Consider the following 25,181-nt stretch of genomic DNA (forward strand, 5'->3'; position numbering starts at 1 on the left):
TTCTTTTTAAAATATTTTATTTATTTCTTTGTCAGAGAGAGAGAGAGAGAGAGAGATCCCAAGCAGAGGGAGAAGCAGGCTCCCTGCTGAGAAAAGAGCCTAATGTGGGGCTCGATCCTAGGACCCTGGGACCATGACCCGAGCCAAAGGCAGCCACTTAACCAGTTGAGCCACTCAGGTGTCCCTGCTTCGTGCTTTCAACTCAAGATGCCTTGAGCATTTGCTAGGTAAAAAGTACACCGAAAGCAAATTGGTTTTAAATTGCAGTCTTTGCTCTACCGTAAGACAGAGACATATGAAAAACAACTAATGATAGAAGCTAGTCAGTGACAAGTTACTACATTCTAGGTTCTCTGGGGGTAAGACCACATCTCATTCATCACCGCACACAGAACCTGTGTTCTGTGTACTTGGGGCTCAACGGATATTCATCCAGGGAGTGAACGGCATGCCAGGAAAGGGGCAGGAGGATGAGAAGTAGAGGAGTTTTGCCGTTAAGGTTCTGTAGGGCAGATGAAATATCCTAGGGGAGACGGGGTTTAGGGTTGTGCCTGGTAGTGCAAATGCATTGAGGAAAAGGTCTGAGAAAAGATACACCATATCAGGGCGTAGATGATGAATCTCTAGGGCCTCATTTAACCAACATAAACAAATGAAAATATAATATACTGACCTTTCAGGAGGCGTGTGATGGATTCCCTTCAAGAACCTGATTTTATATGACTTTCAATTACAGGGAAAGGGACGGTTTGTGTGAAATACAGGGAAACACTCTGAAAAACCAGCTCTGTGGTGATCCCATGTGCATTATGTTTAATTTTAAAAAGGGGAGGCTACTACTTAAAAAAGTATAGTGAAATTTTAAAAGTATAGTGAACTGGCTGGTTTTAAACTATAAAATCAAACACTAGTTACAAACTAATGAATTCACTTGATTTTTGAATATTTACAATTACTTTAATACTACTCTATTATTGTTGTTGTCGTTCGTATAGGAAATTTTCTAATATTGATTTTCTTGCTCTGATAATTTCACACCAGTATTCATTTATAAAAACCATTAAGTTGCTTATTATCTGCAAGAAAAATCACTGATGGTTATACAAGGTAGTTAAAAAAAATGAATCAAGGTCTAATACAACTGAAAATTGCAAATTGTAGCAGTTATTACCATAACATTAGCAGCATCTAAAGCTCACAAGGCTAAGGTGACAATGAGAGATAATGATACGATGTCAATCTCATAATGCAATAAAGGGAAAAGCAGGGCACGAGCATTGAAATATGATAAAATAGGTTTCTTTTTCACTCTTCTTAGAGTATATACTTCGGAAATATTGGCATTTTGACTACTTATAACATTCCGTGGATTATCCTATGCATTTTTATAAATTTCTATTTTAATGGTATAATTGGTATAATAAAAATTTAATCTTTTTTTTTTTTTAGCCTGATAAGGCGCAAGGATGTTTGATCCCCCGGAAAGTGTCCAAGCTCTACTTGTAGACTGTTCAGTCTCGTTCTTCTAAATGAGCTTCTCCCAATAAATTATGGAACTGGGAATGATCAACTCAGTGATTTTGAGTTATGCATCTTTATTAATTAATTATTTCATCTAACACTGATTAAATGATAGTAGACGAAGATGAATAGCTAACATGAACAATGTATCAGTTACTGAGTTAAGCACTTTCCATATATTGTATCGTTAAATTCTTACCACAATCCTATGAGTAGAGCTTATTTTTGTCCCTTTTTTTTAACTTTTGGACAAGGAAACCAAGTAATCGAATAGCTTTAAGGTGCCCAAAGTTGTCCACGTAGCAAGGAGTCAAGCAGTATAAAGAAGAAGTACAAAGCCAGATTGCTGGTGCCCAACAAGCCCATTTTTGCATCCATGGGTAAGCTAGCTTTTCTATGTCTAAATCTGTAAATTTCTAAATCAGTAAAATTTCTAAATCTGTAAAATGGGTATAATAACAGTGCCTATTTCATAGGGTCATGTGAGGATTAAACAGATTAATGGATGTAAAGAACTCAGAACAGTATCAGTATTTATTTAGCAACAAGCACTATCAGGCTTAGCTATTGTCATGGTCCCTATGATATACCAGGGATGGGGACAACCTTAGTAGTGGGAGTAGGGGTATTCCCCATTTGCCATAAAAATGGGAAGAAGCAGCAATTATTAGCCATTTCTTCATAAAAAGAGGGCAGTGGAGTGTATGGGAACAAATTATGGACTAATTATTCCAGGTTTTGGAAAGAGAAGGGCAAGAATAAAACAGTACTAAACTCTTCCATCAGCTTAATCTTGGGATACCCACGTAAGAAAATAGCGGCAAATGGGTATGTTGAAGATCTTTAAAGAGAAGTTTCACACTCTCTCTTGATGTCAGAAGCAGAAAATGTTTCAAAAAAAGGGAAGGAAGGAGGGAAGGAAGGAAGTCAGGCACTAAGGAGAACACCTGGGGCTTGAGAGTTTTCAGCTATTATTAGAAGCATTTGTCTGCTCTCATTAATATTGATTTTTATTCTGCCTTGCTAACGTGATAGTTATCTGAGTATTTACTACCGTACAAGCATGTACCAATTATTTCCCCTAAAGAAGAACCGTTTCCAAACCAGGTGGATGCTACAGTAAATATTCTATATTGGGTAGTCAACACTGTTCTTTATAGATTTGGCCTGAGACCCTAGGAAATTATTCAAATAAAGAAATAAAATGTTACCTCATTTAATTAAACCAAGCCTCAGCCTACTGGGATTGCTTGTATTATTTTTTTTTTCAATTTTCCTCAGTAAAATAATACACTCTCTGTTTCTTTATTACTGAATAAAATGTGGTCATAGAAATGTTAACTGTTGAACAGTTCCCTAATTCCAGCTCTTAGAGTTAATGCTGTTACTCCTATTCCCTTACTTGGTCATCTCTTTCTTTCCAGGCAATGATGCCCTAAAAAGATTAACCCCCTCTCTGGGGTTGGAGCCAATTCTTTCACTGGATGCCAAAAGTTCACCAAAAAATTCAATTGTCGAATTGTGTCTCTAATGGAATATGATTTTTGTTTATTTTAGATGACACAGTTGAGGAAGTCGTGGCTAAGGACGTTGGCAGAATATAAAGTGTCATTAAGACGTGGTGTCACTGTTTCCTGCTTTGCTACATAAATGTATCCATCTTTGGAAAGTACTCTCATATCTCCAGTATGCAGTTCTTAACAGTAATTTTCAAATAAGAGCTACAATAAAGGCCAAATCCATTTTGTTACAGCAGCAGGAACTAACACCGGTTACCCGCTCAGAGCTAGGAAGCTACATGCCAAATCAGTTTCCACCACCCACTGGGAACAACACACTTCACATGCAAATCAACAAATTAGGCAGTTTTCACAGATCCTATTCCCTCGGATTTAAAGCTCCATAAAATGCAACAAGATTTTCACATTAAGACACACAAGCAATGAAGTCTGAGATGATATTATGTATTCATGTTTATTTATCCTCATAATTACAGGTGAATTACAATAATGGGCTATGAAATTCAACAATGTCCTCTGTAGCCAGATACCTACAAAGTAGGACCAGAAAATTTCTCGTTTCAATAAAAGATGTCTGAGTATTCAAAAGAGTGGGATGACATTAGTAACACATCTTGCCAACCTTGAGTGAGGTCAGAGTGGTTGTCAGCAAGGTTCCCCAAGGAGGCAATCCTCAAAACTCAGCATTTAAGCATGACGAAGAGTTGGCCAGAGAGAAAAAATTCAGATACGTTAAAAAGGAGAATTCACGGGACTTGGGAATGGACTGGATTTAGGGGTGAAGGGAAAGAGTACCTCACTCTCTTTTCCTCCTTGGCAGCCTTAGTAAAGATAAACTAGCAAGTCAGTCTCGCAGTGTACAAACTCTGTTTGAGCTATCCACAGAGGCATCGGGAAAACTGTTCAGGAAGTTTTGTGTTTACGGATCCAGCACTTGGGGGAAAAGTATGGTTTCTAGTTGAGGCTGGTGGTTGGGGGGTAGGAGTCAGGAGGAAGGGGAAGAAGCGGGAGGCGTGGGAGAAGAGGAAGAAAGCGACAGAAAGGGGTGACAAGAGAGGGGGCTGCCTGCCGAGGTCCAGGGGATAAAGACTTTTAATAACAGACTAGGACGAGGAGCTGGAAGTAGCAGCCAGAAAGTCAGAAGCAATAGCGTGAGGGAGCAGCATCGCAGACTACAACGGCAGGAAGAGTGTTAAGAAGGATGGGGTGATGTAGGTGGAAATGAAACAATTCATTTTTCAAACATTACAGAAACTCTACCTATATCTCTAATTGCCTACCTCTTCATGAAAGGAAATTACTGTTACTTTCTTGAACAGTAATTTCTGTCAGATAGGATACCCTTGTTTTTTGAGGAAGTGCCATTTTTTTTTTTATTTTAAAAAAATTAGCTTTGCTCTACAAGGCTGAGCATAAAGTATTTGACTATAACTTTGAAACTGTATGGGTAAAATTTATCTATACATTTTATCTTATTATGGTCACTTTTCTTAAGCGTATTCATGTTAAAGCTTTTATATTTACAGAATTGATAGGTTGATAGAAGAATTTATTTTATAGATTCATAAGTCCCAAAATTAATCCTTTTTCAGTCTGGAGTACATTGTGCAATGTAGCAATACCTAATGACCAAATGTGACATGATAGCCTAATTCTATTAGATATTGGGGTTAATGCAGAACATGAAATCATCCATAATACGTAGCTTGCTAATAATGGGGACAGTGAAGGTTTTGGAGACGAGAGTAGGCCTTTGGAATGCGGAGGCCTACATGACCACCTTGCTGTAGGAATGCCCTGGGGACTTGCCTAAACTTCCTTAGCCCAAACAGCCACCCTGTGATCCAAGTGATGTACCCATTGTCCCCTAGGAGATGTTTAGCAAAATTCTACAACACTCAGATTAGCATAGCAGATTAGCATACCGTATCTTTCCCTTGTACGGATCCTCCTAGCTCTACTCAGACCCCTCGTCACACTTCCCGTGCTTGAGAAACAGTGATAAAGATTTCTGATTATCTTGAAAGACCAATAAACGCGGGATCAAAGAAGAGCAAAGGGTCTTGTTGTCTGAGCCTTGACCCCCTTGCCTTCTCCTCTCTTTCACAGCAAAGTCTGGAGTCATCTTTCATCAGTTGGTACAGGGATTGCTGGCCATTCTCGGCAATCAGACGTTGTAAAGACCCTAACAATAGAAGGTGTGTATACAGCCCCAGTGGTATGAAATGCAAGGACCTACCGAAGCGTATTTGATATTTTCTTGGTCTGAGTTGTGAGAGCAGAGAGAATATCTCAGCTTTGAGGATCCCCTGAAAAGCACAGGTAAATAGAAAGAGAGAGAGAGCCGCCACTAAAAAGGTTCCTGTTTCTTATTGAGGTTGAAGAGAGCTATGTCTGGTTTGCACTTGAGGGAACCTAGCCAAAGAGTACTAGAAAGAAGATCATCTTTAATAAATACCTTTCTATTTCAGACTGTGTTGCTTCCCATGACACCATACTTAGACGGTCATCTCCAAACCAGGGTGTGTCTTGAGGGGATCCCTGGGACGTAAAAAGTGTGGAGATGGACCTTCTACACCTCCCCATTCCTTCCAGAGAGAGTTACTTTCCTACTCCGATGGTAGATATTACACCCATCGAGGTTCAATGTTGAATACATTAGTGAACGGAGTGAGAGAGTAGAGATAAGAATATCAACTACTTGTCAGGCAGAGAGCACAGCTGGTCTTGCAGAGGCTGGATTCCATTATGAAATGGTTCTTAACTCCTTTTGAGAACCGGACCCCTTTGAGAATTAGAAAGAAATTGATGACTCATTCTCTGTAAAAATAGGCAGACTCACTCATAGTCCAAATTGTGCACACAGTTTTTAGAGAGTCCAGAACGGTGCCTTCGATGTTTAATTCTATATACTTTATATGTATACATGCACTTTACAAATACCATGTCCTCTTCAAAAAAATGTTTAATTTTCTTATTAACATATAATGTATTATTAGCCCCAGGGGTACAGGTCTGTGAATCGCCAGGTATACACACTTCACAGCACTCACCATAGCACATACCCTCCCCAGTGTCCATAACCCCACCCTCCTCTCCCTACCCCTCTCCCCCCGGCAACCCTCAGTTTGTTTTGTGAGATTAAGAGTCTCTTATGAAATACCATGTCCTTTTATGTGGATTCTCAATGTGAATGGAAACATAAGCTTTCTTTTCTGGAAATTCTTTACCATTAGCCTTGACAGAATACAGTTAACTTACGGGGTTAAAAGAAAATGCTGACATACTAACATTCACAAATATTTATAATGCTATCTACCATATTTAATTTTTTAGAAGTTAAAAAGAGATGTTAATAATGGCCTACCGACACACACACAGCTACCTTTTTTTTTTTTTTTTTGAAGATTTTATTCATTTATTTGACAGACAGAGATCACAAGTAGGCAGAAAGGCAGAGAGAGGAGGAAGCAGGCTCCCCGCTGAGCAGAGAGCCCAATGCAGGGCTCGACCCAGGACCCTGACATCGTGACCTGAGCCGAAGGCAGAGGCTTTAACCCACTGAGCCACCCAGGCGCCCCCACAAGCTACCTTTTGGCTGAAAGTTTCAAAGTGCTTCATAAAGTTGTATTATCTTTTATATGGAAGATATTTAGTGCACAAACACACATTCAATTGACAAGAAGAACAGAGTAGATTTCAGCAGCTCTGAGTAATTAAATCCTGACATGAGGAAAGAAGAAAAGGATGCTGTAGAGTGTTTACATTATTTCTTACTTTTTTAAATCCTACCCAGAATCAATTCAGCAACATGTGGTCAATGTATAGGGGGGTTGTTATCACTACATTCATGTAATTTAGGGGCAGGCCTATGCTGAAGAACACACTCAGATATTGCTGCTTTATTCTTTGTGAAAGCTGAACTGAACGTTTAGGGAATTAGGGATTTTTTTATTTAACTAGTGATTCCCAACAGATGTGTTTCCTCGTACCTTCTACTAGCTACACTTATATATTGTATTTTACTATAACATGATATTACATATTATATACCACACTTCTATTACTGTACCTCCTCTTGTCTCTCAAGACAAAATCAGACACCCCTGGAGTGGCCTCTCCAATAAAATCATCCCAAATACCTAACAAATATTATTAAAAAGACTGGCAGGATACACCCTATTTCCCCAAATCCCTCTTCCTGGTTTAGGCCAATTATAAATTTCATGGATGAATTTAAGTCCACTATGGCTATCAGATTACATTTATCTTTGTACATTTTTTTTGTTTTCAAACTGTGTTTTTAAATGCACAGGTATTTGTAAGAAAAGCCCTCAGTGATCCAAGACTGGTATTGCCTCTCTAGCTCCCCCTCTAGTCTTACCAATGAATCACCTACAGCAAAATGGAAAGGTAAGAGGTCTGAGAAAAAAAACAGTATTGGATTTCTAACAGTCCTTCTGTAGCACAATTTTAATAATAAACAGCAGGACATTTTCCTATTTACCATCTCATTCAAGCACGTTGAGCTAAATTCAATGGTTAATGAGGCCTCATCACATGGATGAGAGATTTGCACCTTTTTGCAGAGGTCTTAGTTCTGAAGTTTCATTAACTGTCGAAGAAATACATTTCATTCCTGGAAATGTGTACTCATTTACCGGAAGTCAACACTGACTTAATTCAGGTTTTCAGATAATGTGGTGATAATATCATCCACGAAAACAAAAAGAATATCACATCTTGGTTTTCTTGACTTGTAATCATATTTGAAATCATCGCCTTCTTCATTTTATTTTTCTAGTTTTGCTGATTGGAGGTTGAATTGAGGCCATTGGTTTACTTTTCTCAAATACGGGATAAAAACTATACAGTGATGCAAGTCTAGCTTTAAAGCAAGTTTTAAGGGTATCAGGTTTGCAAATACAAGTTATTCAGAAAAAAGAAAGGAAGAGATGCCTGGGTCTGTATATATGTCCGTATGAAGAGAAAGAAAAAGAGAGAGGGAGAAAATGCTAGTGCTAATGTGGCAAAATATCAACATCTGAGGAATCTGAATGAAAGGTAAATAAGAATTCTTTGTACTATTTTGATAACTTTTATGTGACCCTAAAATTACCTTGTAATAAAATAAAATAAAATAAAGATCTAAGCAAGTTCTGAGGTTAAAAAGACATAAATGAGAAACCAGATCAAAGAATTTATAGACATGGTACATAAGTATGCTCTCAGACACAATTACTATTGGCCTCAATCTTGTAAATCAACAATCAATACCCAAACACTTATGTTGTTTAAAGTCACTGGTCTATTGGCAACAAGCAGCAATATACATTACAAAAACCATCATCCCTAAATGATATTAATGTTTCAGCTACAGCCGCCATCAATTATTTAAGACCTACTTCCTAAGCAGGTTGATAGGCTAGAAGGCAAGGTTTTCAGAGAATATAGGGAGAATGGGAAGAGAACCAAAAAACGGTTTTATCCTAGTAAGGGAATGCTTTCTGAGCAATCTAGAACCCCAGTATATAGACACATAAAGGACTATTTTCATCTGGTGGTCTGCTCACCAGGATGATACAGCAAAATGATAGGACTGCCCAAAGGAGGCAAATTTCCCCCAGGCGATGTATACCAGTAAAATAAAGGATCAACTTATTGAAATATTGGCCCAGCTAGACTTTCTTCCATTAACAATCAGTTGAGACACATTTTTAAAGCAACAGCTTAAATGAATGGCTGTGTGTCTGTAATAATTTTGACTTAAAATGTCAACTGTATTTGAGATGCCATGTGCATTTAATCAATGTCTCTGTATTGTAAAAATAAATATACTTCAGTGTGACTGCTGTGCCAGCCATAAATCATAATTCACAAAGACAAGAACATCTTATCTTCTCTATTGATAGTCGTTAATGACAATACTGATTAAAATGGTATCTGCCTGCCATATTATTGTTAAACAGTCTATTAGAATTTCTATTACATCCTATAACCTACCACTATTTCTCTTTATGCTGATACATTTCTTATGAAATAAAACATGATAGACAGTTAGACTTAAAGTTTAACACTGAAAATGCAAAACTAAAGTGTGGAGCTTATCAGTAGATTTTCACCTATATTTTCAAAATTAAGAGAGTTCCTTCTCTTAGAGAATTCTAGTCTTCAATAAACTTGTTTTTCTCTTTTAGAATAATTCAGTTTTACAAAATGAATACTTTGTATAAAAAAAACAAACTACAAGAGTTAAAACATCAACTGTCATTTAAGAAGCACATCAGCCTAGGGGCACCTGGGTGGCTCAGTTAGATAAGCATCTGACTCTTGATTTTTGGTTCAGGTCACAATCTCAGGGTCATGAGTTCGAGCCCCATATCGGCTCCATGCTGAGCGTGGAACTTGCTTAGGATTCTCTCTCACCCTTTCCCTCTGCCCTCTTCCCCCATTTGTGTGCGCTCTCTCTCCCTCCCTAAAAACAAACAAACAAACAAACAAACAAACAATAAAACAATAAAATCAAACTATGGAAGCATGATTGCTAGTCATTATTTCTAGAATGGATTTCTTGGAATCAAGAATTAGTTTAGCAATCCATTTTTGAATGAATACTATGGGTAAGACAGTGAGCATTAGCAAATTTGCCATCAGATACACCTAAGGATCACCGGGGAAGGGGACTAGATGGAGCACAGCTAACCAGGATGAGCAATGGCCAGAGGAATCGCATAAAGACAAAGAGGCTGACTTTGAGAGGTCAGCCAGCTAGTCTAGAAGTGGTCCATTCAGGCACGTTGCATCAGCAGCACAGGCCACGGCAGTGAGGAAGCAAAGACAGATGAATACTTGAAAGAGCATGCACAAGGTTCAAGGAAAACTAACCTGTCACTAGACACATGGGGTTGGAGATGGAGCCGGGAACGAATATTCGGGGTATGACCTGTTAGAAATAGGCAAGTTCCACTATATCAGCGCTCTAGTCTAAGACAACATGGTTCAAACTGAGGCCTGCATGGTACTGAGGGTTCTTAGGCAATGCCACTGGGCCGAACAAGCCTGGTGTAGAAACCAACAAGGCAGGGATGTAGTCCTTTGTTTAAGAGTCGTGGTTACTCAGAAATCCATAGCTTTATTGAGTTCTGTGGTTGGACTACCAGATGCCAGATGTGGAAAGCACTCATACAAAGATGACCCGTGTCCGGGAGAGATGCTTGCAAGTCAGTCTAATTTTGTGTTTAGTTCAAGAGACGAGGACCAGGAGGAACCTGAAAGTTGGGTTACATTAATGAGGAGATATGAGGGGAAGGTATGCGGGAAGAACTATGAAGCAAAGACAGAGAACACAAAATGGGAAGAACACATAAATTTGTTATGGTTCTTCTATTCAAGGTGGTACAAAACCAGTGGAAAATACCAAGATGATGCAGGCCAGCTCTAACGCAAGTCTGGAGGAATCAGGCCTGGCCAATGACTTTTCTATGTGGCCTGAACACGCTGAGCTGAAAAGATGCCGGGTGAGCTGGAGTCAGAAGGAATGAGAATGGCCTACCAGGTCCATAGATGAGTCTGCATTTATTGCAACAATGCCTTGGCATCTTTGCTCATTTTTAACAATGGAAGCACTATTATCTGTATAAATGTTAAATGTTAAATGTCTAGGTTTTTTGAGAACTCTCTCTCTCTCTCTCTTTTTTTTTTTTGTGAAATTCTTCCTCTACTTCCATCTACTCACATCATAATAGCAAGAAGGAAGCTGTAATTGAAAACAGTAAAACAAAATGAAGGGGAGAAAGTATGATAAATAGGAAAAAATGTTCTGATAGCAAGTTCCAATTAACTTGTCAAAGAGTCTTTACAAAGGTGTTTCAGCAATCATATCAATGTAAACATGAAATACTCTATTAGAGGGGACATGGCGGAGGCATGAGAGGTATGGAGGATATGGTGTGGGTGAGTCTGGTATATAGTGTTTGGGTCAAAGTTCTAGGGAATTGGTCAAAGCCACTCCTTTCATTTTACAGTCCATCTTCATCATAAAAGCTGTTCTTTCATATACTTTGAAAATTCCAGGAGGCAAAAGGAAAGCAGAACAAATCTATGATATTGATTTTCTACTATACATTGACTAGAGTTCAAATTTAAAGTGGAAAATTATAGTCCCTGGGGGAGAAGAAGCCTATCAATGGGAGGAACTAATACCAAAAGCCCTGGAATTAGGGTTTTTACTGTTCACTGGTGATTTTGTCTGCAATCAGAGTTACAACCATTATTTTTGGTCGATGTGCCCTCCAGCTCTCTCTTTCTGGAGTTTTGAATTTATATAATTTTTTTAAGGATTTTTTTGTTGGCAAGCGGGCTGCTGCTTTTAGTCATTCTCTACTGAGACATTTCTACTTTGATTCCTAAAGCTATATGGCTCTTTCAGATAGCAAGAAAGCCTTAAGAGACTATATGGCAGTTCAGGCTAAGGCAAGCACAAAAAAATAAGGTAAAAGAAGAGTTCACTCAACTTTTCTCTTAGAGCTTCTACTCTTTTATATGTTCTTTTAATTTAGAGTATACTTTTTTTTTTTTAGCTTGTGGTATTACAAATAAAGTTAGTTTCTATTTTGTGTTTTCAGTGGATTTTTATGACTATAGTAGCACATAAGCAAAGGGTAAGGAGGGTCAGATACAATTGACAATGCAGATGAGGGCGATCCACTGTCCTCATTTGCTTAAAACTGAGTAGTTTCCTAGGGCATGGGATTTTTAGTGCTCAAACTGGAATGAGCTCGTTATGCTAACACAGAACAAAGGATATGCCAGGAATATGTTTAAAGGCCAAATCATTCATTTTGCCTCAATTAGATCTTCTATTTTGGCGAGTTACGTGTTGGTAGTCTTGGGCTGTTTCTCAGCGCCATTTCACTCTGTTAAACTGACTTCTCAGATGACCAACACTTATCTATTTTAGTCTATAGGCACGTCTGCACTATAAACATTTTCAGCCAATGGCCAAGTAGTTCATCATCGCAATGATCATTTATACACATATTACAAGTGTGTATACAAGGTGTGTATCTTCCAGGCAAAGGACAATTCCATTCAAGAAGGCAACTGTACAACTAGGTTTAGGCATCCCACTTTCAGTACTTTTACTAAGTATACGGCAAATGGCTTAACCATAGTTTTATGGGATTCATGAATGCTCTGCTTATTTAAAAGGAACTTAATACATTTTATGTTACATTAATATTAGAACTTCTATGCCCTACCATCCTTCAAGGAAAGATTGCAGGTGCCAGGAGAACACATCTGAGTTGTTCACTGTGGTTACCTCCAAACTGAGCACTGAGACTGTGACTTATAAGACAATCCATCAATATTTGTTGAATGAATGAAAGAAGATGTCAGGGGAAAAAATTGACTGTACAGTTACAACATGCTTATTGTATACTTACTGGTTGCTTGATCAAGAGTACTGAATAAATTATTTCAGAAAAGATTCAGGATTATTCCAGTTAACCTAGAAAAGAAGCTTGGAAATAGATACAGAAAATCCATGTCTTTAAAAAAACGCCCAGGGTAGGTTTTTGAAGGGTGAAGAAGTAGAAAGGGGATATATCTGAATTCTAACCACAATCATGGTCATAATTTCACCATTTGGCTCTCAATTTTAAATCCCACTTTCATTGCTAATCATTTTGTATTTATGGGTCATCTTAATTAGATAGTGAGCCTAAGCAAAAGGTTCATGCCTTGTATTTTTTCTGCAATTCCCCAGAGTAGTATTTAATAGATATTCAAGTAATAAACTGATTGGCAAATTTTTTCATATCATTTTAGATGGATATTTATCCTTCCTACTTTTAAAGTACTTCAGGGAGGTCAAGTCTACAACCTGTTCAGAAACCTCATTCCAGTGCTTAACAACTGTCTTCTTTTTTATGTCTAACCTCATTTTTTTCTAATAAGGATTCTGGCCCATTTTCTCTAGCCCTGTCCTCAGTGGAGATGGAGAACAGCTGGTTACTATTACCACTTAACTCATCCTTCAACCTTTTCTTCAAGCAGAAATTAAAAAAAATAATTAACTCCCAACGCAGTTCACCCTTTCTTATTTTTGATCCACATTCCCTGTTTTCATTATTTTCAGTACTATTACCTAGAAGGACTAAAGGGCACAACACATTAATATCCGCATAGGTCGACTCCAGTGAGCCGTCGTCAACCAGTGTAAGCTTAGTAAGGGCCAGTGCTGCGCAAAGAGCTGTGAGGCAGCAGTTTTGTTTAGAGGAATTTCTGACCCCACCGAGGACAGGAGACAGACATGTAAAGCCTAAACTAAACCCCAAGTCTGCCAATGGGAAATCCAAAAGAGAAGACTCAGGATGTAGGAATTTTGAAGACAAAGAGAGATGCACAAGTCAAAGAAGGATACGTAAGGGGGATGGGGCTTAAGGTGGGCTTCAGAAGTCTGGCAGGACTGAGAGAGAGAGAGAGAGAGAGAGAGAGAGACAAAGTAGGGGAGAGGAAGGGAGGGAGGGGAAGGAGGAAAGAGAAGGGTGATCATCCAAAAGAGGGTGGCATCTTAGTGCTCACAAAGACTGTTTTAGGTAATAGTGAGTCATCTGATCGGAGTGGTGAGTTTGCACAAGGGGACGGTTAAAAACAATGAGAGAAAAATTGGGAGAAGACTACAGAGGGTATTGAATGCCGACCTAAACAGTTTGAACTTTAGGAGTTAACAGCTCCCAAGTGGGGGTTCCCAGGACTCACTGCAACACAATCATTAGAGATACCAGACGTCATCCTAGACCAACGAATTAGAATCTCCTTTGGAAGGGCCCGTGATCTCTAGCTTTAACAAACTCTGCAGAAGGCTGTAGAGGACGGTTGGATTTTTGAGAACGACTTGGTAATTGGTAACATCTTGGCTCCTAGAGCAGAATAGGTTACATCTTAAGAACTTTCTATGTGCCAGGCATTTTCCTATATCATCGAATTCACTCTCAAAGCAACTCTGTTAGGTAGATCTCTTATTATTCCAGTTTCACAGAAGAGGAAACAGCACAGAAGAGTCCAGCAGGACCGACAGCTACAAAGAAACGGAGCTGGGGATGTGAGCCTAAGTAGATTTGGCCTCAGAGGATTTGATCCTGGCCACTAGGCTATAATGCACTTCAGTGCAGAAGGTTTCCATTAAATACCTGATACCCGAAGGCATAAACGGCTGCTGGCTATGTCTAGGATGAACCGGAAGGAGGAAAGGAAGAACGCAGGCCGCTAGGAGTTTGTTGAAACAAACTAGTTACAAATAACAGAGACCACGGTCAGCGAATGGCAGCAGAGACAAAGAAGGCCACAGAGACGTCGGAGACGGCGCTTCGCATGCATCAACAGGAGTGCGGGCTCATGCAAGGGAGGGAATCTCCGATGGACGCCGCGGGATTCCTGGCAGCGCCTCCTGCAGAGTCAGGAACATCGGGCTGAGCTGGTGACTCGGACGGGTGGATGACGAATTCGATTTTAGCCATGTTGAAGCTGAGGTTGAGGCAAGGCCGCACGCAGAAATGATCAGCGTCGGGCCGGAGAAGCAAAATTGGATTGTCTCCAAAATCCCGTTAGATATTATTTAGCTTGGTTGCAATAATAGTCCTAGATGTGCAATCTCATAATATTTGTGTACCTCTTATCCATTTTTCAATCTGTGTATCTCCTATATCTGTCTGTAATTGTTCTGGGAAGCCTCTCTCTTATATGGTTATTATGCCAAAGAGTCAAGTCTTTTCCCTTAATTAGGAACCATCTCATGTTATTAAACTGCTGTTTCATAGATTGACTGGAGACAGAAAAATCCAGTGAGTAGCAAAAATAAAAAAGTATGGGTTCCGGGCACCTGGGTGGCTCAGTGGGTTAAAGCCTCTGCCTTCGGCTCGGGTCATGATCCGCCCCGCATCGGGCTCTCTGCTCGGCGGAGAGCCTGCTCCCTCCTTTCTCTCTGCCTGCTTCTCTGCCTACTTGTGATCTCTGTCTGTCAAGTAAATGAATAAAATCTTAAAAAAAAAAAAAAAAAGTATGGGTTCTACAGGGTGTATCAAAGTATATACAAGACTGTATATACTTTGTATTAGCATCCAAACACGCTGTGTCATTGAGTGTTTGGATGCTAATACGGCAGCAGCCGTGATTAAGAGGGGACTTGGTATTGCCATCAGCTCAAAGTCTGGCTCTAGGCAGGCAGATTCACTTCTCAATGTCTCATTCTTTATTACCGCAAAGCGAAGCTACTATGCGCCACCCTCATCTCCATGCATCTTAAAGATGGGTGTTAGCAAATTACATTTAAGTCCTCAGATAAAAGGTGCTAAACAAAGAACTAATTTCATTTTTCCCCTCAGGCAAATTATTAAATCTATACATGTCATTACCTAATAGTATTAAGTAAACATTGCACAAGGACATGACATTGCGCTGGACATGGTACAAAGCAAATTAGGCAAATGCAGTCTTAACTAGGAAGTGGTAGGTGTTTATATATATGAATAAACCTGCTGTTAATATGTTTTATTAGTTATTTAATATGAGTATGCAAATAGGTCCATTAGGAAATCCTTTGCATTTTCTTAATCCAGCATTTTAAATGATTATATTTCACCTTAAATGCTAATGAAGTTTATTTATTAATGTGTATCTTCTACTTTAGTGCCTGTGAAAGTTCTTTGTAGCATATCAATTTCTTTAAAAGTTAAGCCGATTTTTTGTTTCCACTGGACTTTTGTTCCGATCTGTTAACAAATCTAAACCTCATTATCCAAGAAAAGTAATGAGATAAAGGGATCTATTTTTCTTCGTGCTCTTTCGTAATTCACATTAACGTTAATGGGAGTTGCGCACGCATGTTAAGGGAAGAAGAGAACCCTAATTAAACAAATCAGCCTTCTGGTTGACACTCTACGTGATCATCTGTTATTATGAAAAGTATGAGGAAATCATCCTGCTTTGGACAGCCATAAACAGAGCTCCAGAGGAATCGAGGTTCCATACAGTAGGAGGGGAAGGCGATGAACAGCAATCAGCTTTTCAAATGATTTTGAAAACAAGCTACCCGTACACTTGTATACTAATTAACTCCATCTATGCCCCTTACCCCTCTATGAACATATACTCAAAGAAAACAGAGAGAGCGATAAACAAACATTTGCAGACATGCATGGCAGCTGAAAAAAATTACTGAAGTCAGACACCACACAAACTCTGCACACTGGGCACTGCGGTGGCTCACTTGTCTACACACTCAGCCTCCCAGCCTATCAGCTAAGCAGCCCGACTGTCCCTGGGTCTTCTTTCCCTTGAGAAATAAATGCTGGCCACACAACCCTAAATGTGTCTGATCCAAATTTAATCTATACTCTTTAGTTACCATACTTGCCTCTACCCTCGTCATTTTCTCTCACTTGCCCTATTTATGGAGGCTCTCCCTCCACTTCTTTACATTCTCCTGTCTGCAATCTATTCCTATTATGATGCTAATTTTCCTCTCTGGTGCTTAGTTGCAAACGAACAAAAGCTGGGATGTATAATACATAAATATATAAATATTATCAGCGATCACACCACTGGGTTTAATGGAAGTCAATATCGGTATATTACACTCTCTACTTTGCAATTCCATTATGGGCTCAACACTGCTGGTCATAAAAAGTAGCATTCTGAGCCCAGGCCTGTGATAGTAATAATGAAAAAAATAAAAAGTGGGGGGCGGTCATTGCTCTTCCTAACTCGAATGAAAAATTAAAATTGCTAGGGCACTTAGCTCAGAGGGAAATTGGCAAATTAACAAAATGAGAAGACAAAATATTCATGGCTTATATCGTGAAAGAGAAAGTAAATAATTTAAGACGGACTGTGAGGTGAAAAAATTCAGTTATCCAAAAGACAAAAAAGGAGCCTAACAAAATTTCAGCATGTCTTCAGTTTCTATTCCTTTCCCGCTCCATCACAGTGAGCCACGGAGAAGGACGGATGATTGCACCTGAGAGCTAGCCTTTGCCATGTAAACTCATTTTTTGCCAGTCATATGTTTCTCTCAGGGTCAATATAGGCAGCCATTTTGCCCTGATCCGTAAGGTTCTCTGTTTTCCATACACAACTTGCAGCTGAATTAAGAACTTTGACCTACTTTGGCTTTCATTTTTCATCTGAAATTTCATATTTCAAGCTGGCCTCTACTTCATGAAGCAAAGCACCTTATCTCTAGCCTGTTGTTGGCCTTTTGCCTTTGGGGAAATGACTGTTAAAATTTCATTGGCCTGGCTACATTAGACAGGTTGCCCTTCATACCCATAAAGCTGAAGGGATACCCGGACATTTTACAACCACTATCTAGAAAGAGGTAATGACAGGCACAGCCACATTACATTTATTGTACATGAGACCTATAACAGCCGTTATGGGATCAAGGTAAAGAGGAGAAATGTACGACAGATGTCATGCTCCCTGGAGATTTAAGTATTCAGTCTCTATCTAACCTAATTTAAAAATCAAGTCAAAATGTATCTTTATGGGTAATGTATTATAAGACAACTTCCAAGGCAGCCCAATGAAAAAACTATGAGCCATGCATTGAGAATATCAAGTCCAAAACCCATCCATTCACTCTGGCCTGAAACACAGGAAGGAAAAAAATAGAAAAGAAAAAAAGCCTGTTCCTCCACATGAGTCCCCTTCCTATTTGTATTCAATGCCACCAAATGATGAGATAACCTTTAAAAATAGTTCAAGGTTATATTTAGAAAGGAGTGACCCAAAGCTTATAAAATAGAAAGGACTGGATGATTTTAGTGATGTCATTACTTCGTACAGCTTTTTTAAGCAAAACTGTCCAGTCTAAAGAAAACATAGCATGCTGACCTGAAATACAAAATAGCAATTAGAGGAAAAATTTTAAAAAATTGAAACAGAAGTTTAGGGGGCTCCAAGTCAAACGCTGATGGCTGGCTGGCTGAGTGGGGCCATGCAGAAAGACAAGAAGAAAAATCTACCAAGTCAGGCACTATCCTGACAGCTTTGCTTACATAAATTAACTTCAATTTCACAACAACTGGGAGAGGATGTGTTATTATCCCCCATTCACTGCTGAGTAGATGACTCAAAGGGATTCATGAAGGCCACAGAGGTTGTAACGGACAGGTTTTTAAGTAGGTTAAGTGTAAATTCAATGGTGATGATGTCTGGGTTGTTGTTTGTGGTGGAGGAGAAAGGGTTGTATGTGTGTGTGTGTTGTGTGTGTGTGTGTGTGTGTGTGTGTGTGAAGAAGTGTTCTTTTTAAAATGATCCACAGCAAGATGTCATACAGAGATGCCTTAGTTTCGATAAAATACTATATTTTAGTATAAAACAAATGAAACATAGATGCTTTAGCACTTGCAAAGCTTAGATATAAAAAGTTGGTGCCTTTAGATTTAAAAAAAAAAAAAAAAACCTATGCCATTAGGGCTCATAATTTAGTCTTCTCTATGTAGAAATTAAACCAGTGTATCACTGAGGTACACCTATGTTAGCTAAGTTAGGAAGAAACAATGAAGAATATCCAACCGGGGCCCATGGCTGGCTCAGTCAGAAGAGAATGTGACTCTTGATCTCAGGGTCGTGAGTTCAAGTCCCACACTGGGTGTGGAGCCTACTTAAAAAAAAAAAAAAGGAACATCCAACTGATGGGCCAGGAGGAATAGAGTGGACACACACAGCTGCAAATCGAGTGTGCCCTTTAGATTAAAGCCTACGTGTCTTCAGAATGTTTACCTCAGGTGTAATAGGGCTTTGTATGTTAAAACAGACATAATTTGGGTTAGTGTTCTGTTACAGCTTTCTGTGAAGCTGGTTTAAAAGTAACCTCATATTCCTATGCTCCAAAAAAATAAAAAATAAAAAAAGAGCAGGCATAAAGTGATTCGGCATTTAGTACCACAGCATGCGAGGTTCTGATAACGAATCTGCTAAATTCAGTGTAGCCTGGGCAGACGCACAGTCTGTTAGGCAGTAAGTCACTGTGAGGAAGAGGACACCATCCCTCTGACTTCGCCTTCTTCGTAACACCTACTAGAGTCCAAAATAATCTCAGTCATCTTGAGTTAGCGTTTATTCTCTCCTCCTCACTGGGATGCAAATCACGTAAGAGCCGCAGCCTGGATGTCTTGTTCAGCACCAAATAAATTGACTATTGATTCCCTCAAGCTGACAAGGAAGTGCTTTGTCCTCGAGGTAGCTGAGCCCAATGTCCCACCTCTGCCTGGGAAATCCATTGCTACAAGTACTTTACACATTTAGGTGATATTTTGCTTGTTTTGTTTCAAATTCACCAAAAGAAATTCAAAAGTCTTTGAGTTTTCCTTCCTTTTCTAAGACCAAAAAAACCCCAAAAAACAAACAAACAAACAACAACAACAACAAACCCATACAAGCAAGGACTTCATCACTGTATGCCTAGGGTCTAGAACAGTGCCTGATGCAAAACAAGCATTCAGTAAATAACATGGAATAAATGAAGACTAACTGATGCAAAACGAGCATTCAGTAAACAATGTGGAATAAATGAAGACTAATTATGAGGGTGCTTGGCGAGTAAGCATTCAACATAGTTTATTAATCAATGACTATGGGCAGACAAATTTTTAAAACAGAGATGAACCTCTCTATGGGCAAGTGTAGCACTTTGTTATTTGTTAATCCATTAGAAGGAATTTACCATGCAAAATTCCCTTAGGTACCAAAGCACACAGAGTATAGAAAAGGTACTTGGTCAACAGCAAGGTTTTCCATTCAGGGTGCAGCACAAGTAGATAATTCAAAGGCCTTTGAAGTGAGTGGCCTATAATATCAAAAGGAAGCAACAGCAAATATGATATAAAGGAATGATTTTAAACACAGACTTGGGAAAGAAATCAGTTTAAAGAATGTAAAGATCCACATGGATCATGCTGGGCTTTCTGCTCTAGACTGGGCAAGATTTTGTTGGCCAAAGGCTATCTCTCTCCAGTGCTTAGAAAAGATCTGCCAGACCTTATGAGAATGGCCGAGGGCTGATGGCAATTGGCTTGTCTACTGAATGGGTCTGGGCTTCAGCCTTTGGCAGCAAGGAGCCACAGGAATTCTCTCTACAGTCTAATGCCATGAAGAGTACAAGGCCCTAAGGAAGCCAACACGTGATGAAAAAATGTAAGCATCTTGATTCCCCAATGTCCTCTTTCAACAGCAGGTAAACAGAGGATTCAGGGAAACTAACAAAGTCGGTAGATTCTTGATCTGCATATTTTTCCACAATAATTCATGGCTTCTGTCAGAGTCACAGTTGACTCTATGAGGAGGTAATTCTGAAACCAGAAAAGCATTAAGCATACTGGAACCAGACCGCACATTTAAAGATACGAATTAACGAGATCCCCATAATTTTTTCAAAAGGATCAGGAGTAGGTCAAATTAACTAATGAGCTAAACTCTATGACTACATATCATTAACATGAATGGACCAGCTAATATTAGAAAAGTACACAACACTTAGCATTTTACAAGCCAGAGCAAAGCCACTGCTAACACATTCGCACTTAAGTGATGCGTAGCTCGGTGAGGAGAGGGAGAGGATTTTGGTCCCCGCTCGTGCCCTTGGCCAGGTGCCACTGTCCATGGCACAACCTGCATTAAAGCTCCATGTCAGGAGAGTGGCTGTGAAAGGCAGATAATGGAACAAATAATACATATTTAAGCCACACATCTACCTCCTAGAGAACCTTAAAGCAATCAATCTTTTTTAAATAAGAAAGAAACGAAGTCAATAGCATCTGAGCAACAGATGAGAATTAAAGCAAAATCTGTTGGCTAATGGCAACAGCTTTTGTGTTCTTTGTTGCTGAAAATGTGCATGCAGCAGCAACTCCAATATGCTCACAAACTCAGATGCAAAAGGCTATGGAAAACAGTTGCTGTTTTTACACGGGAGATAAAATCAAACACCACCTTTCAGATCTTAATTTTGCTAAAACGGGAGAAGGAAACAAAATGGAGTTGCTAGATGTCTAAAGGATCTGGGACGTGTGATTTCCACCATGGGCAAATACGGCGTATATCGGACAACAAAAGGAATGGGTTCTATATTCCGGCAACAGAGTACGAATCGGCCAAGTTGAGTCATCGAAGCAAAATACAAAGTGAAGGCTTACTTCAGTAATATTCTAGAAAAATGGGATATGTGAGGCTTTAACAGTTTTTATATTTGTAGAGTACTCTAGTTAAATCTGTTTTGTTTTTTCTTTAACACCTTAAAGAGGAACTTGTTTTCTTATAAATTACCACGATATTGTAGAAGTACTACTAATAATTATAATAACTATGTTAGCTTTCTACTGATGCTGTAAAAGAGTATCATAAACACAGTGGCTTAAACAACAGACATGGGCTGAAGTTAAGGATTTGCTAGGCTGGGTTCTTTCCTAGAGGCTCTCCAGACAGAATCCCCTCCTCTGCCCTTTCTAACTTCTAGAGGCTGCCCTCATTCCTTGGCTCATGGCCACCTCCCTCCATCTCAAAGCTGGCAACACTGCGTTCCTCTGTATCTTTCTTTTTCAGGCATATCTTCCTCTTCTATTTTTTTTTTAAAGATTTTATTTATTTATTGGACAGACAGAGATCACAAGTAGGCAGAGAGGCAGGCAGAGGGAGGCGGGGGAAGCAGACTCCCCGCTGAGCAGAGAGCCCGATATGGGGCTCGATCCCAGGACCCTGAGATCATGACCCGAGCCTAAGGCAGAGGTTAACCCACTGAGCCTCCCAGGCAGGCCTCTCTTCTACTTTTAAGGCTTCTCATAATTACTTTGGGTCATGGGGGGAATCTGGGATGATTACCTTTATCTTAAAGTCAGATGATCCCCAACCTTAATTCCATCTGTACCTTAACTCTCCTTTGCTATGCAACATGACATAGTTACAGGTACGAAGGAATACGCTATAGACATCTTTAAGGGGCCTTTATTCTGCTTACCACAACATCTATTGAATGTGTATTTCTTGCCAGGTGCTGTACTATAAGCATGTTACATGTAACTAAACATGAATAATTCCCATAATAATGGTATATTCTATTATTATTTTCATTTTTCAGATGAGGAAACTGAGGCACATAGATTGAACAGCATGCTGAATGCTACCTAGATAGATAAGAGGAAGAGCTGGGATTGAATTTAGCATTTCACATGCAGAGCCTGTCCTGTTTAACCTCTGACCTCCATAAATTCAAAGGCAATTCCCATCTATATATTTGGATTGTGTGTGTCATTATTATCCGGATGGTTAAAGCATTGCCCGCAAATTCTGGCAATCATAATAATTACCTGGAAAAAGGGCAAGTTTAACATTCCAAATGTCAAATGGGAGGACAGAATCTATAGAGACCACCAGGAAAAACAAGCCAACATTTATTGAGACGTGTCCTACTGCTATCAATATTATCTGTGTTACCGAAATGTGATTTTGCAGTTTCAACGAGTCTCTCTCTTTCCATGTTTATATATAACAACAGATTATATTTATATTCATATATTACATATGATTAACAGATATGGAATAGAGCTTTCTGTTTCTGTCTGAAATTTTCACTGAAAATCCCAAACTTGGGGTACCTGGCTGGCTCAGTCGGTTAACTATCCAACTCTTGGTTTCACCTGGGGTTGTGATCTCAGGGTCATGAGATAGAGCCCTGCTTTAGGCTCTGTGCTCAGTGAGGAGTCTGCTTGAGACTCCCTCCCCCAACTCTGCCCCTTCCCCTCTCACACTTGTGTCTTTCTCCTTCTAAAATAAATAAATAAAATCTTAAAAAAAAATCCCAAACTAAAAACATCTGATGACAAATGCCACCCAGTATTCTTTTTTTTTTTAAGATTTAATTTATTTATTTATTTGACAGAGACAGAGAAAGAGAGATCACAAGTAGGCAGAGAAGCAGGCAGAGGGGGAGGGGGAAGCAGGCTCCCCACTGAGCAGAGAGCCTGATGTGGGGCTCGATCCCAGGACCCTGGGAACATGACCTGAGCCGAAAGCAGAGGCTTTAACCCACTGAGCCACCCAGGCACCCCAGCCACCCAGTATTCTTAAGAGAGATATCTCCTAAGAGTTGACTAAGAGGTAGCCAACATCACCTCCCATCCCTCACCTTCAGCCCCTGGATAAAAGAAGGATAGAGATTGAGAGAGAGATTCTCTGTGATGCAAAGTTGTAGGAGCAAAGAAAATAATGGAAAGGGCTGCTTTCCCCCATTGCCCCCAATAAAATAAGTGAGGAGTCTGCAAGATGACCCCTGAGAGAATTTGAAGGCATCTGTATGAAAGGAGATGGTCATCTCCTCATTTGCTTGAGACGCAAACACTCACTGCCCCTCTTCCTTCCCCGTGCACGCAAGCTTGGGTTTGGCTTGTGGCTCCAGAACTGGGGAGGCACAAAACAGGGCTGGACCCTGCCCTGGAGAAATCTGAAGAAGTCAGGCTGGTTGGGACATCCCTATGGCAGGATGGGGGGAGAGGCGGGCAATGGGAGCGGGCTGAGTTTCTATCACTTGGAGAGGCAAGAGATAGGCAACTCCTGGGAGCCAAGTAAATGCAGGCATCCCAACTGACACCATCCAAGGCTATCAGCTGGGGGTGGGGGGGACGGGACACACACACACACACACACACACACACACACAACCTCAGGGTGTGGTTCTAAGGTCAGAGGCTAAGGGTCAGAGGGTCTCAGGAGATCAGTAGGGAAATGTTTCTCCTATTTAGTGACTGGTACAGCAAGGAGCCACTGAAAAATCTATAAAACTTGCCCAGAAAGGCCCCCAACAGCCAGATTATACCAGATCCAGACACCAGTTCAGGACAATTCCACCCTTGTTCTAAAATTGTCCTTCCCTTCCCCCTGGGTCCAGAGACTGGGAAGCAGGAGAAGGTAGGATCTTGTCCCCACATCACCTTGGGGTAGAGACTTGAGGGGCAGGGAGGGGAAGTTTTGGTTAACATTAGACTGGTGTCTTAGACTCCGAGGCAGAGGTTGTTTTTATACCCAAAGTGATCAGAAAGCCATCGGTTGGAGTGATGTCATTGAATCGTGGACATCGTTTCAACATCAACAAAGCACATTTGGAATTAGCTGTAGGACAGGAGCCAAAGTTGGTTTCTGATCGTGCCCTTCGGGGACATGCCCAGCAGCTGGGCTGGCTGCATCTGACACCGTGTCTCACAACCCCACTGAGTCAGGAGAGCAGGTCCGCTGGCCTCACTGTTAAAGTGAAGACAGGAAGGCTTGGGGAAGTGCAGCAACCCATGAAGCCGGGCAGCTCACGTGTGCAGGGTCACGGACTGAGGATAGGGTGCTCTGACCCTAGACGCAGTGACCTCTCCACCGACCGCTCCCAGCTTCTGCAGGTGCTAACGTGCCCACAGGCCTGGCCACGCACCTCCAGTTACGGGGCGGGTGAGTGAGGTCCGTCTACTCTATCTTCTCTAAGTCACCCGGGGTGTCGTACACACCATGGTGGGGGACTCCCTCTCATCTCTCGCTTTCCCTGCACTGAAGACGCATTTAATCCACTGCATAAACCAAGGGCTGCGAGCACAGCCCATGCCTCTACCAGGCGTCAGCCCTTCATTCACAGCAAACTGATCACAGCCTCCTGTCATCCCCGGGAGCCACCCAGGAAGGCTCCTTCTGCTTCTGCAGGAAAGCAACGAGCGCCTTCGCCGTTGAGATTTTTATGCACTTAGCTAAAAAGGAGGGAACGCTTGCCATTTTTTCCTGGATACACACAGCTGAGCGATTTCACCAGGAGAAACCAAAAAGCAAGACGAGGCCCGCTGTGCCTTCGCAGCACGTCCATACCTCAGCATGGCACCGAACCCTTTCTTCTTGATTTTCCTCTCCGGGTCTTCAGTTTCCTCTTTCAGCTTTTTCTCCTTGACTTTCAGTTTGCCCTTTTCCTTCTTCTTCTCCTTCTCTTTCGGTTTTTTGATTTTCCTGGCTTTCTGCTCCCCGTCCTCCAGCTCAGGGTTCCCCTGAGGGACAGATTCACAACTCAGAGCCCCTTGGCCGGAGTGAGAGCTCTTATCAGACAGACCGTCTGTACGG

General features: G+C 40.5%; 1 protein-coding gene across 1 annotated transcript in view; it reads right to left on the reverse strand.

Annotated features, from left to right (window-relative positions):
• Positions 1 to 25,181, reverse strand: part of PARD3B (par-3 family cell polarity regulator beta) — a 1,039,321-nt gene that overhangs the window by 275,605 nt on the left and 738,535 nt on the right. Inside the window, exon 18 of the mRNA XM_080799276.1 lies at positions 24,936 to 25,173. Within this exon, the coding sequence (XP_080655402.1) occupies positions 24,936 to 25,173 (238 nt within the window). The remainder of the gene's footprint in view (positions 1 to 24,935; positions 25,174 to 25,181) is intronic.

This window comes from Martes martes, assembly GCF_963455335.1.
Source record: "Martes martes genome assembly, chromosome: 3".
NCBI lineage: Eukaryota > Metazoa > Chordata > Mammalia > Carnivora > Mustelidae > Martes > Martes martes.